This window comes from Macaca nemestrina, chromosome 20 (assembly GCF_043159975.1).
Source record: "Macaca nemestrina isolate mMacNem1 chromosome 20, mMacNem.hap1, whole genome shotgun sequence".
In the NCBI taxonomy this organism is placed as follows: Eukaryota; Metazoa; Chordata; class Mammalia; order Primates; family Cercopithecidae; genus Macaca; species Macaca nemestrina.
This window is the reverse complement of record NC_092144.1, coordinates 64,835,115-64,849,077: the sequence shown is the minus strand read 5'-3', so window position 1 is coordinate 64,849,077 and position 13,963 is coordinate 64,835,115. Positions and strand designations below refer to the sequence as shown.

Below are 13,963 nucleotides of genomic sequence, written 5' to 3'. Positions count from 1 at the left end.
TGTAATCCCAGCTACTCAAGAGGCTGAGGCAGGAGAATCGCTTGAACCTGGGAGGCGGAAGTTGCAGTAAGCCGAGATTGTGCCACTGCAGTGCAGCCTGGGTGACAGAGCGAGACTCTGCCTGAAGAAATATAGAAAAAGCGGAGCAAATAACCTATAATAAGAAACTAGAGGACTCCAGCTACCAAATTGTAAGGGTTTGTAAAAGCCTACGGAATGTGCAGCATCCTCAAGAGAGCGAACGCAGAGAGCCCCTTATCGGAAAACAGTCTCTAAAATACATCCGTGTACACACAGTCCCCTTAGAACTGACAAAGGCTGCCGTGTGGTTTAAGGAGGAATAGAATGTCTTCTCCATAGATAACATGGGCCCAAGGGTTACGCATAGAAAAAAATAAATCTAAACGTACTCTCACACTATAAACCACTTCTTGTTTTTTATCTTGTTATTGTAAATTTTTTATGATTCATATTTAAAACTGAGAAATAAAAGTTAGATACAGTCGTCCTTCACTATTCGTGGGTGATTGGTTTTAGGATCTCCGCTCAGATACCACAGTCTGCAGATGCTCAAGCCTCTTACATAAAATGGTCCAGCGTTTGCATATAACCCATGTTCATCCTCCTGTGTACATGAAATCATCTCTAGATTACTTATAATTCCTGACACAGCCTACACACCATTCCATTTGTGTCCATTCAATATAGTTTTGCTTTTTGGAACTTTGTGGATTTTTTCCCTGAATATTTTTGCTTTATAGTTGGCTCAACAAACACCTGTAAACCCCACAGGTCTGGAGGAGCGACTGTGTATTTATGGTATGAAAGATGATGTGTGGACATGTGTCCCCGTGGAGATGAGACTAACAAGGCCTATGACTCTACAGATGTTTCATCTTGGAATGGCTCTGCCAGCTTTCCAGGTCTGCAGAGAGTAAGAATATCACTTGTTCATCTGATTCACGATCCTTGCAACCTCCTATGCACTGCATCGTTGGATGGAAATTGGACTTCCAGAGACAAATCAGGCTCCACCTGCTTCCAGAAGCTCAGAGTCCAGGGGTGAGAACCCAGTGGAGAACATACGGGGCTATATGGACATAGTAATGATAACACCAGAAACTTTCGGCGAATAAAGAGTCACATTATCTAAAGGATGAGGGCAGACGTGTTTATTTGAAGAGGAGAGAGCTACATTGAAATGATAAAAAAATTTATAAGTTTCACTGCTGACAGAAGGCTGAAAGATAGTCTAGGGGGAGGTGGAACAGCATGATGGAAGATGGAACAACACGTGTCTAAGTGCCGTGTTAAGAGGGAGCCTCTTGTATGTTTGGAACTGTGAGTTCCTCAGTGTGACTGCAGCCTCCAGTAGGACTAGGAAGTAAGCCAGTAAGGTTGGAGAGGTGGGTAGGGGTCAAGTGAAGTGGAGAATTGTGGGCTAAGCAAAGGAGTGTGTTTTCTCTGCAGCAGGCAGTGGGGACCTTAGACATTTGTAAGCAAGAGAGAGGCACGTTCAGATTCGTGGTGTGAGGAAGAGCGATGCCCTAAGATGCAGACTCACACCTTCGGATTCCTGCGGCTGGTACATTGGAGCTGTGAAGCCGGTTTTGAGACAGGGCTGTTGTCTCCCTAGAAGACCCCAGCAAGGCCTGACGGTGGTGCTCATGGATAGAAGACAACTTTCGATCTGGGCTCAGCATTTGGAAGCTCCGTGTACACGCTGGTATCTGCTGGGGGTCTCTTGGGCCTCTGAGAAGGGCGAGTGATGTTTCCCTGTGTGAGAACGCAGTGATCCAACTGTGCGTATGTCACCTCCTGAGGGTCTTGTTCATCAGAGTCCTGGAGAGAGGGAAATGTTGAGTGAGGGAGGGGCTCACATTCTTCAGGACTATTAGGGAATAAGATTCGATCCACGAGGCTGGGCCGAGGAGGACCTACCTCCCTGTTCACTGTTCTGTCCCCCGCAGGCTCTTGGTCCATTACAGCAGCATCTGTAGGAGACAAAAGTCATCAAAACAGCTGGGAGGGCCCGTCTGGGTCCTCATTTCATGTGCAGAGCCCAACACACAGCGGGAGACTGTAGGTGCCTGAGGTCCCTCAGCTGCCAACAGCCAGACTCAGACATTCTGTCTCTCTGAGCTGAAGGACCCATCCCATGAAGAGCTGTCAGTTCCCATCCCAGTGATTCTGCCTCCCACTTTCTGCCTGTCATGGAACCTTCTCCTGGATGTCAGTGGCTGCAGGGACATGTGGATACAGTTGAGAATCAGGCAATGGTCTGTGAGCTGAAGGCAGGGACAGGGTGTCTGGTGCTCTCTCTAGAAATCCCTGCCTCTGTGGCTCCTGCCTTGGGCCAGAGACCATCCTGCCGGTGAGAAACACACACCCGCGTGCTCCCATCCCGCTTCCCCACACGGCTCTGAGGTCTGTGGCCTCTGCTTCGTGAGACTTACTCTTTTTGTTGGAGCACCAGCGATGCAGGAGAAAGAAGAAGATGGTGAAGAGGATCATGACCACTGAGGTCCCAATCAGAACATGCAGGTGTCTGGGGTTACCTGGAGGAAGAAGAGACACGAATAAGAAGCTAATCATAGCAGTTCCTTGTTATGGATTGTCTCTCGTTTCTTGATTGACAGGTAACCATGTGGAATGTCTCCTTAGGACAAGCGGCCCGATGGCGGGAGACCCAGCTTCCTCCTGCTCTCTCAGTTATAGCTCTCACAGTAACCATGGAACCTGCTGAACATACAACTGCTTTAGTTTAGATGTTTGATCCCTTGAAACCTCACATTGAAATTTAACCCCCAGTGTGGGAGATTGGGCCTCTTGGGAGGTGTTTGGGTCATGGAGGTGGAATCACCATGAATAGATCAGTGTTTCCCACACGACGGGGTTAACAAGTTCTCCCTCTATTAGTACTCTGGACAGCTGGTTGTTAAAAAGAGCTTGGGGCCGGGCGCAGTGGCTCACGCCTGTCATCCCAGCACTTTGGGAGGCCAAGATGGGCGGATCACAAGGTCAGGAGATCGAGATCATCCTGGCTAACACGGTGAAACCCCGTTTCTACTAAAAACACAAAAAATTAGCCGGGCGTCGTGGTGGGCGGCTAAGTAGCTGGGTTAGAGGCATGAGCCACCATTCACAGCCTTGTATATTATGCTGTAATAGGTCCCTTCGTTTGCACCATGCCTCGTCTTTCTATCACTCCTCTGCCAGGTATTGATTTACATGTAGGAGAAATAAATCTCAGAAAGAAATTAATGAAGCAAGGAATAAACAACTAGGAAAAATCAAACCCAACAAGTCCTCCCTGCAAATGATTCTACCTCACAAACATATCCTGTATCCATCCACTTCATCTACTCAGTGTCTAAGTCAGCACCACGTTTCACCAGTGGGGCGGGAACCGCCTTTTCCACGGTCTCCTAGATTCCAGTTACGCACCTGGGCCTCCCTTATGTTCATGTCAGTCACTATTAATCATGTAGAGATTCCTAGTTAGCCCGAGGTGAATCCAAGGGCTGTGAGTATAAAACACACACTCCTTGTCCTCCTTAGTTTCCTGTGTGCCCAGTGTGCTCTTCTGTCCTTCCAGTGGTCTTGTAATTCTCCCCATCTCATCCCAGCGTTTCAGGCAGAACCTCTTCCTTCCACATAAGATTGTTTTCACCTTTGTGCCTTCACGGCTGATAGCTGTGTTTGGAAAATCTTTCCGCCAGTCTTCCATTTTTTTCATTAACATCACAAATATGTGATTAGTGAGACCTTCTCTGTCACCTGAAATTATACACTCAGCATTATCTATTATTTATTTTAAATTCTGGCTGGGTGCCATGGTTCACGCCTATAATCCCAGCACTTTGGGAGGCTGAGGCGGTCGGATGACTTTAGATTGGGAGTTGGAGATAGACTGGGCAACATGGTGAAACATCGTCTCTACCAAAAATCTACAAAAAGAATTGGCCAGGTGTGGTGGCGGGTGCCCGTAATCCAAGCTACTCGAGAGGCTGAGGCAGGAGAATCACTTGAACCCAGGAGGTTGCAGTGAGCCAAGATCGTGACACTGCACTCCAGTGTAGGGGATAGAGTGAGACTCTGTCTTAATAAAAAAAAAGAAAAAAAAAATAAACAAATAAATAGATTTTATGCACAGATATTTCCCAATAGATCAGCCATTTATAGGTCCACTTGTGCATTCATTTTCTTTCCTCTCGTTTACCCATCTGCAACGTCAGTGTCCCAAGAGCACAGGCCAAATGCATCCTGTTTACTATTTGTGGAAGGTAGGAGAATCCACCCCACCCCAAAAATGTCCCTGTCCTAGCCTTCATACCTTGTGAATGTGTGATTTTTACATGGAAAAGAGGAATGAAGATTGCAGATGGAATTATGGTTGCTAATCAGCTGAACTGAAAAGGAGGGTATCCTGGATGATATTAGGGAGATGATGATGGATTATCTTGGTGAATGCAATATAATCCCAAAGTCCTTAAAAGATGAGGAAGAAGGCAGAGAAAGAGGCGTGGACAAGGAAGAAGGGTCTGAGTGATGCCCTGTGAGTCGTGACCAGTCTTTGTGGGTTTTGAGGAAGGAGGAAGGGGACCAGGAGCCAAGGACCGTGGGAGCCTCTAGAAACTGGGACATGTGAAGAGCAGATTCTCGCCTGGAACCTTCGGAGGGAAGGCAGCCTTGCTGTCACCTTGATTTTAGCCCAGTGAGGTGCATTTCATCCTTTGAGCTATAGCACTGTAAGTTAATTAAAAAGCCGTTTTGTTTTCATCCACCAATTTTGTGGAAATTTGTTATGGCAACAGTAGGAATGGATTCTAACTGCACAGCCTGAGCATGGGGCCATGGCTGAATGAGTCAGTGAGTCGAAGTGTGCGTGCATGAGCTCTGTTCTCTGTTACTCAAGGCTCTTGCTCTGCTGAGTCAGCCAGGGTTGCCTCATGACCAACAGGAGCTCATTCCTTGGCAAGTGGAACTTCTTTAAAACACCTCACCCTCATTAGATGTTCCCTTCCCTTCCCTCTTTCAAGCCCCCAGGAATTTATCCTCCAGTTAGGAATGCAGGGAGAACAAACACTGCATTTTTCCTGAGAAGGATGTCAGATTTGCAATCATTCTTCCAGCTTGTAGGAGGTCTCAGCCGCAGAAGATTAGAGATTAAGAGACTTCACGGAGCCCTGTGCTGGGCCAAGATCCCTTTTGCTGTTGGAGTGTCTGGAGTTCAGAGAGATGGTGGAAGACAGGCCCACAATCAGAGCTGGGAGGTGCTGAGCCAAGGCTTGACTCCAAGGCTTCCACCTCCCCAGGTTTCCAAAAGCAGAGATAAGAGGGATTCTTTACTCACTGGTTTTGGAGCTTGGTTCAGTGGGTGAAGGCCAACTACTTGAAGGGTTTCCTAGAATAGAGACAGGAGAGAGGTGAGGAAAAGAGGGTGCCTGTCCTCTACTCAAGGGAAATCTTTGAGGTTGGTTCACGGCCAACACCGTGTTATCCAACAATGGGTTCTGGGAGTCCTGGGATCCTCTTCTCCATAATTTTTGTATGTGTTACCCATTATCTCGAGACTTTAAGATATAGAGGGAAAACAGGAACACACATTACCTGACTTAAAAATATGTTACAGAGTTATAGTAAACAAAACAGCATGATGTTGGCATAAAGAAAAGTGCATAGAACAATGGAGAAAAATGAAGAACACAGATATAATCTATGCGTCTACATTCAATGGCTTTTTTTTTTTTTTTTTTGAGATGGAATCTTGCTCTGTCACCCAGGCTGGAGTGCAGAGGTGCATTCTTGACTCACAGCAACCTCCGTCTCCTGAATTCAAGTAATTCTCTTGCCTCAGACTCTTGAGTAGTGGTATGACAGGTGCTGACCACCATGCTCAGCTAATTTTTGTACTTTTAGTGGAGACAGGGTTTTACTATGTTGGCCAGGCGGGCCTCTAACTCCTGATCTCAGGTGATCCGCCTACCTTGGCCTCTGAAAGTGCTGGGATTGCAGGTGTGAGCCACCATGCCCAGCCAATACAATGCATTTTGACAAAAGTGTCAAGAACCTACAATCAGGAAAGGACAGTCTTTTCAATAAACGATGTGGGGAAAACAGGTTATCTGCATGCAGGGAATGAAACTGCACCTCTACCTCTCACCATTCACAAAAGTCAAATCCAAATGGATTAAATACATGAGTCTAAATCCTAAACCTATGAAACACATAGAAGAAAATATTGGGGAAATGCTTCAGAACATTTGTCTGAGAAAAGGCATTTTGTTTAAAACCTCAGAAACACAAGTAATCAAAGCAAAAAATGGACCATAGGGATTACATCAAACTAAGCAGCTTCTGCACTGCAAAACAAGCAACCAACAAAGTGAAGAGACAACCCACAGAATGGGAGCAAATATTTGCAGACTATGCATCTGAGATGGGATTTATAACTGGAAATATAAGAAGCTCACATAACTCAATAAAACAAATAATTTAATTAAAAATGAGCAAAAGACTTGAACACACATTTCTCCACAAACAAAACATATAAATGGCCATTATTGAACTTGAACACACATTTCTCCACAAACAAAACATATAAATGGCCATCATGTGTATGAAAGTGTTCAGTATCACTCATCATCAGAGAAATACAAGTGAAAAATCACAATGAATTTTCATCTCACCCCATTAAAATGGCTTTTATCAATATGACAAGCAAAACAAATGCTGAGGGAACCTCTGATCTCCCCAAACTGAGCCCAGTCTCCCTCCTCTGGGTCTGTCCTGACCAGTTTCTCCATCTGCCTGGGTGCCTGGAGCCCTGACCGAGGACCACCACGCAGGCCATGCAGGAGAGTTTGGAGGTGCCCTCTCTGCCATCCTGCCTCCTGATCCCACCCTCACACCAAGGCTTGGTCTTCTCTCTGAACCTGTCCATGCTTCTCTCCATCATCAGCAGCAAGTTCCTCAGCTATGGCTCTGGGATCATAAGACATGGGACAGGCATGGGCTTTCCTCACCTGTGACAGAAACGGGCAGTGGGTCACTCGGGTGTGACCACTTGTAGGGTGTGGTACGGAAAGAACCGAAGCATCTGTAGGTTCCTCCATGGGTGGCAGGGCCCAGAGGGAAGTCGCCCTGGAATGTTCCGTTGACGCTTCGCACTGCAGAGAGACTAAGTTCACGGGCCTCCCCCTCCCTGGATAGATGGTACATGTCAAAGGAGCGCCGGGAGCTGCAGGACAAGGTCACGTTCTCTCCTGCCTGAACCGTGGGGCCCGGCTGGGCTGAGAGAGAAGGTTTCTCATATAGACCTGGAAGGAGAAGAGGCAGTTTCTTCATGGAGGTTCTTCCTTGTCACAGCTCCCCTCACATCTGAGCTGAGAACTCACTCTTCTGCTCTATGCTAATGCTCTCTCTCACTCTCCACCCCATCTCTCTTCATGTCTGTTTCCTCCTTCCACCTTCTCTGTCTCTCTAGGTCTCTGACCTCACTTCCCCAGCCCGTGGTGTGTTTTCCCTTTTTGTATTGTTTTCTTCTCTATGATCCTCCTTGGATTGTTGACTTGATCTTCCTTTTTCTTTAATTCTGAGTTTCTCACTTTCTGTTTTGTTCATAACCTTCTGAACATTTCTATCTATTATCTATCGATCTATCTATCTATCTATCTATCTATCTATCTATCTATCTATCTATCTGCTACCTGTCAATCTATCAATTATCTATCTGTAATCTATATCTATGTATCATTTATCTCTCTATCAATTGTCTGTCTCTCTATCTATCCACCATCTATTATCTATATCTATGTAACATCTGTCTATTCCCTCTCTATCTGTCTGCCTCTCTGTCTCTATGTATCATCTACATATCTATGTACCTATCTATGTGTCTATCTGTCTCTCTATCTATCTATCGATCTATGTATCTATCATCATCATCATCTCCATGTATCATCTATCTATCAGTTGCCATCTATGTATCTATAACCCATCCATTATCTATGATCTACCTATTTATCATCTATCTATATCTATCTATCTATCCATCTACCATCTGTCTCTCTCCATCTCCTTGTCTTTCTCTGCCTCTCAGTCTCTCTAGTTCTATTTGGAATCTCTGCAATCCATCCCCACATCTTTATCTATCTCTGTCTTTGTGCCCCCCGCCTTCAGGGTTCTGATTTTGGAGCTTTTCTCTCCTCCCTTCCATCATTCTCTCCACTCCTCTGCCCACTTTTCTGTCTCTTTATGTGTCTGTGAGTCTCTCAATCTCCTTCCTCTGGCTCATTCTGTGTGTGTTTATGTCTTTGCTTTTTGATGTTCCTGATTTCTTTTTGATGTCCCTGTGTCTCTCAGGAATCCTATCATATGTGGGGTTCTGTGGAATATGAGCCTCAGAATCCAGTGTGGGGACCCCAAGTACACACAGCATACAGGGGTTGGTGTTCTGGGGCCACGATATCCTGGGACGATGACTCTCCACTGCACGGAAGGCAGAGGTGTCAGAACAAACACGGCATCTGTAGGTGCCACAAGGTCTGAGGCCACAGGGGCTGACTCAGGACAGAAATATGGGTGTTCTTGGGTTCTCCTGGTAGAAACGCTTTGTGGAGGTAAAACAGAAATGAAGTTTGTAACCTGTGCCAGGTATCTGAGCAAAGTCAGCACAGAAGGACGCCTCTCTCTGGGACATGTCTGTGTGTCTGGGTGTCCCCTTTAACTCTTTCTCTCTTTTCTACCTCCCTGTGTGGCCCCTGTGTCTGTCCTCTGTTATGACACCTGGTCTGTACTTGTGTCTCCTGTTTCTCTGTCTCTGTTGGTACAGACCTCGCCAAGTCAGTCTCTCTCCATAAGAATCCCACACTCATCTTCCTCATGACCACCTGGGGCTTCCAAGTCCTAGATCATTCACTCTGTGTCCCAGTGACAATGACAAGAATGTCCAGACACTCTCACCTGTGATCACGATGTCCAGGGGGTCACTGGGAGCTGACAACACATAGGGGGAGTGAGTAAAAGAACCGTAGCATCTGAAGGTCCCTGCAAGGGTATACATCATGGAATTGATGGAATAGTTGGCCTGGGAACCCCCACCATGGAGCTCTCCAACAAGGTGCAAGGGCTCCTCAAGGGTCACCTCATGATGCAGAAAGAAGTGCTCAAACACGGTATCTGAGGAACATTGTAGGGTGACCGTCTCTCCTGATTTCACCAGGGGACCTGGGAGGGCCAGGAGGGAAGGCTTTTTGTGGACTCCTAGAAAGAGAGGTTGTGAGTTTAGAAGGCGTCTCGCTTTGTCATCATATCCATGGCACCTGGAACGAGTGAGGGTTCCCCTCCCGGCTGTCTGTCTCTTTCCTCCCTCTCTGTGTCTCCCTGTCTTTTATCCCCTGGTGCAGGTCCCTCCATCTGTGTCCCTCCCTCTTCTCTGTCCGTCTGTCTCTAGTAGCCTTGGATGCCCTTCCCACTGGGCTCATCCTCATCTCTTAGGCTGCTGTATCTGTTTCCCACTCATCTCTTTCCTCCTGTCTGTGTGGGGGTGGAAGAGGAACCATGGCAGGCTGCATGTCCAGGCTCTTAACAGCCTGGTTCAATCTCTTTTGGACAAACTGGAGTCCCTGGCAGGAGGAATGAACTGATCAGTAAGGCAGGCACCAGTGTCCACACTCCCTGTTCCTGGTGGGGATTGGGAGCCTCTCCTGCCATGCCTGTGCCTTCTCCATGGCCTCAGCTTCCACAGGGTGGCTCCTGGTGCTGGTTCCAGGAGCATCGACCCCTCCCTATGTGGATGGAGCCTGTTGGTGGCTTCAGCGTCCTGCCCTTCCTGATCTCGGGGTTTCCAACCTTCTCCTTGTTTGGTTTCTTTAATTAATTGATTAATTAATTGATTTTTGAGGCAGAGTGTCACTTTTTCACCCAGGCTGGAGTGTAGTGGTGTGGTCTTGGCTCACTGCAACTTCTGCCTCCTGGATTCAAGCGATTGAATTCAGTCATTGGTTTACTCGCGCCCACCACCATGCCCAGCTATCGTTGTTTGGTTTCCTAACTCGTCCTTGAGCTGGTTCCTGTGTTGGTTTCCTGTTACTGCTGCAGAAAATTATCCCAAACATGGCATCAGGAGAGAACACACTGACCCTTCTACTTCTGGAGACAGAAATTGGATCCAGTTCTCCCTGGGCTAAAATCAAGTCATCTACAGAACTGTGTTCCCTCTGGAGACTCAGCAGAGCGGTTCTCTTGACTTCTCCAGCCCGTAGAGGCCACCTGCCATTGTGGCTCGTGGCCTTACTCCACCTTCAAAGCCCACAGTGGCTGATGGAGTCTCCCACGACGCTGCTCTAACCCCCACTCTCCTCCTCCTCTCATTTGGTGCCTTGTGATTCCACTGAGCCCAGTGGGACAGTCCAGGCCGTCTCCCCATCTCAAGGTCAACTCATCAACAACCAGAGCTCCGTCTTCCCCTTCAGTCCCCTGCCCTATAACATAAATAGTCACACGCTCCAGGGATTAGAATGTAGCCATATTGGGGACAGTTATTCTTCCCATCACAGCACCCATTTCCCTGTATTCAATTCCCCTGTACCCCAAAGACAGTCATGTCCTGGGTGATGGGACCCTGACGGACACCCCCAGTAGAAGCTCTGGGATTCAGGAGGTGGGACAAGGAGAAGCCCAGACAGGAGTCCTCTGACCTGTGACCCTAATCGCCAGGGGGTTGCTGGGAGTCGACCACTCATTGAGGGAGTGCGGGTATGAACCCCGACATCTGTAGGTCCCTGCGTGTGCCGGGGTCACAGGGCCCATGAGGAAGCTCTCCTGGAATATTCTGCTGTGGAAGATGGGAATGTGGCTTCTGTCGTCTTTGTACAGAGTGAAGTTGTTAAACCCACCACGATAGTGACACCGAAGAGTCACATGTCCTCCCTGAGGCACCACAGGGCTGGGCCAGGCAGACAGGAAGGTCTTGTCCTGACCACCTGGGGGAAAAGGAGGGGCCGCTTTAGAAAGGAGGATGTGGTGCCGCCCCTCCCTCCCTGTGCTCAGAAGATTCTTCCCCTTTCCATGTTTCTAAGTCTCCTACCACACCTGGGTGTCCAGGGCTACAGGAAGAACCTATCCAGCATGGACATGCCGTCTCCCTACAAGAAAAGTGTCAGCTGAGAACTTTGAGCAAGTGCTGAATAAGCGACTCTTACTAGATTTTAATACTGCGAGATCACTCACATAAAACAACACAAAGTAGACACGGCATGTAGGGTGTGTCCTTTGTGAATGGAATATCAGGCCAGTGCATGAACCGAACCCCCATCAGAAGATTTGGAATGTCAGGGTCATGGCTGTGGTTTCCCCACCTCTTCTGGTAGAAGGACAGCAGCCACACTGCAGCCCTGACCGTCATGGAAACACTGGAGGGTGTGAGTTACACCTTTGTCCTCAGAGGACCTGTTGTTCCTAGCACTGCTTCCCTCCCTTCCTCAGCTGCTGACACCACTTCCTCCCTGCACCCCTCAGCTTGGAGCACCCCAAGCTCACCCTGCTCTTCACAGAGCTTGACTCAGCCAAGGGTAAGAAAGGCCAGAGGGGACGAGGTCAGAAGTGTGAGCCGAGCACCCCAGGGTCCCCCCTTCTTAGTTTATGAGAGACTCTCCGACAGGACTTCCCTCTTGTTTCAGGAAAATCCTCTTAGGTGGGGAGATGACACCCTAAGGTTTGGGGAAGAACTCACCCGTGTATGGACAGGCCGTCTGGACCAAGAAGAACCCTGGAAAGAAAGATCATGGTCGATGATCCATCTGCAGGCAAACCAGGGCCTCCTGTGCTGCCCCCATGGGACTATGTGTCTAGGCAGCCAGGCCCTTGCTGGGCTGAAGGTAAACTCACCCTGGCTGCCTACCTGCCCCCGCAGCAGGGATCTCAGCTGCCCAGAGACCCAGACTTCTGATCCAGATCTCCACCCCAGGGGTAGATCTACACAACAGGCCCACATGTCCACTCCATGCTGATATCTCTACTCCAGGCCCAGATCTCCAACCCAGGCCCATATCTCCACCCCAGGCCCATCCCTCCATGCCAGGCCCAGAACTCCACTCCAGGCCCAGATCTCCACTCCAGACCCAGATCTCCACCCCAGGCCCAGATCTCCACTCCAGACCCAGATCTCCACCCCAGGCCCATATCTCCACCCCAGGCCCAGATCTCCACTCCAGGCCCAGATCTCCACTCCAGGCCCAGATCTCCACTCCAGGCCCAGATCTCCACTCCAGGCCCATATCTCCACTCCAGGCCCATATCTCTACCCCAGGCCCATATCTCCACACCAGGCCCATATCTCCACTCCAGACCCAGATCTCCACCCCAGGCCCATATCTCCACCCCAGGCCCAGATCTCCACTCCAGGCCCTGATCTCCACTCCAGGTCCATATCTCCACTCCAGGCCCAGATCTCCACTCCAGGCCCATATCTCCACTCCAGGCCCATCCCTCCATGCCAGGCCCATGTCGCCTTTCCAGACCCAAATCTCCACTCCAGGCCCATATCTCTACCCCAGGCCCATATCTCCACTCCAGGCCCATATCTCCACTCCAGACCTGTATCTCCACTCCAGACCTGTATCCCAACTCCAGGTCCATATCTCCACTCCAGGCCCAGATCTCCACTCCAGGCCCATATGTCCACTCCAGGCCCATCCCTCCATGCCAGGCCCATGTCTCCATTCCAGACCCAAATCTCCACTCCAGACCCAAATCTCCACTCCAGACCCAGATCTCCACCCCAGGCCCATATCTCTACTCCAGGCCAAAATTTCCACTCCAGACCCCGATCTCCACCCCAGGCCCATCCCTCCATGCCAGGCCCATGTCTCTATCCCAGGCCCATATCTCCACCCCAGGCCCAGATTTCCACTCCAGGACCATATCTCTACCCCAGGCCCATATCACCACTCCGGGCCCATATCTCCGCTCCAGGCCCAGATCTCCACTCTAGGCCCAGATCTCCACTCCAGGCCCATATCATCACTCTGGGCCCATATCTCCACTCCAGGCCTAGATCTCCACTCCAGGCCCATCTGTCCATGCCAGGCCCATGTCTCCACACTAGGCCCAGATCTCCACTCCAGACCTGTATCTCCACTCCAGGCCCATATCTCCACTCCAGGCCTGTATCTCCACTCCAGGCCCAGATCTCCACTCCAGGCCCATATCTCCTCTCCAGGCCCATATCTCCACTCCAGGCCCAGATCTCCCCTCCAGGACCATATCTCCACTCCAGGCCCAGATCTCCCCTCCAGGCCCATATCTTCACTCCAGACCTGTATCTCCACTCCAGGCCCGTATCTCCACTCCAGGCTCAGATCTCCACTCCAGGCCCAGATCTCCCCTCCAGGACCATATCTTCACTCCAGGCCCAGATCTCCCCTCCAGGCCCATATCTCCACTCCAGGCCCAGATATCCATTCCAGGCCCAGATCTCCACTCCAGGCCCATATCTGTCCCCCAGGCCCATATCTCCACTCCAGGCCCATATCTCCACTCCAGACCTGTATCTCCACTCCAGACCTGTATCCCCACTCCAGGTCCATATCTCCACTCCAGACCTGTATCTCCACTCCAGGCCCATATCTCCACTCCAGGATCATATCTCCACCCCAGGCCCAGATCACCACCCCAGTGCTTCCTCCGCCGATTCCCTTCCAGGACTCACCAACACACGCCACGCTGAGGACTATGAGCGACATGGTGCTGCCGGTGCAGACAGGCGGCCGCGCCCCAGCTCCGCTCAGCAGCGCACAGGATGTTATCTGGCGCCCTGCCCATGCAGTTGACGTGCTGACCACATCATGGGAGGGTGACGTACGCAGGCTCTTCCTACCTTGCATGAGGCCCAGCGGGTGCTCACTCAAGAGTGGAAAATGGCTTCCTGGAAATTGTTCTCACTAGAACTGACACCTTG

At 49.7% G+C, this 13,963-nt stretch overlaps 1 protein-coding gene across 1 annotated transcript; it reads right to left on the bottom strand.

The window, feature by feature from the left end:
- Window positions 1-1,547: 1,547 nt before the first annotated feature.
- On the bottom strand, window positions 1,548-13,748 carry LOC112429385 (killer cell immunoglobulin-like receptor 3DL1). Its single transcript, XM_071087853.1, is given in 10 exon segments — window positions 1,548-1,685; window positions 1,687-1,842; window positions 1,942-1,994; window positions 2,457-2,558; window positions 5,357-5,407; window positions 7,029-7,322; window positions 8,968-9,267; window positions 10,704-10,988; window positions 11,738-11,773; window positions 13,715-13,748. Coding segments are annotated over 10 exon segments (1,449 nt in total).
- Window positions 13,749-13,963: the final 215 nt, after the last annotated feature.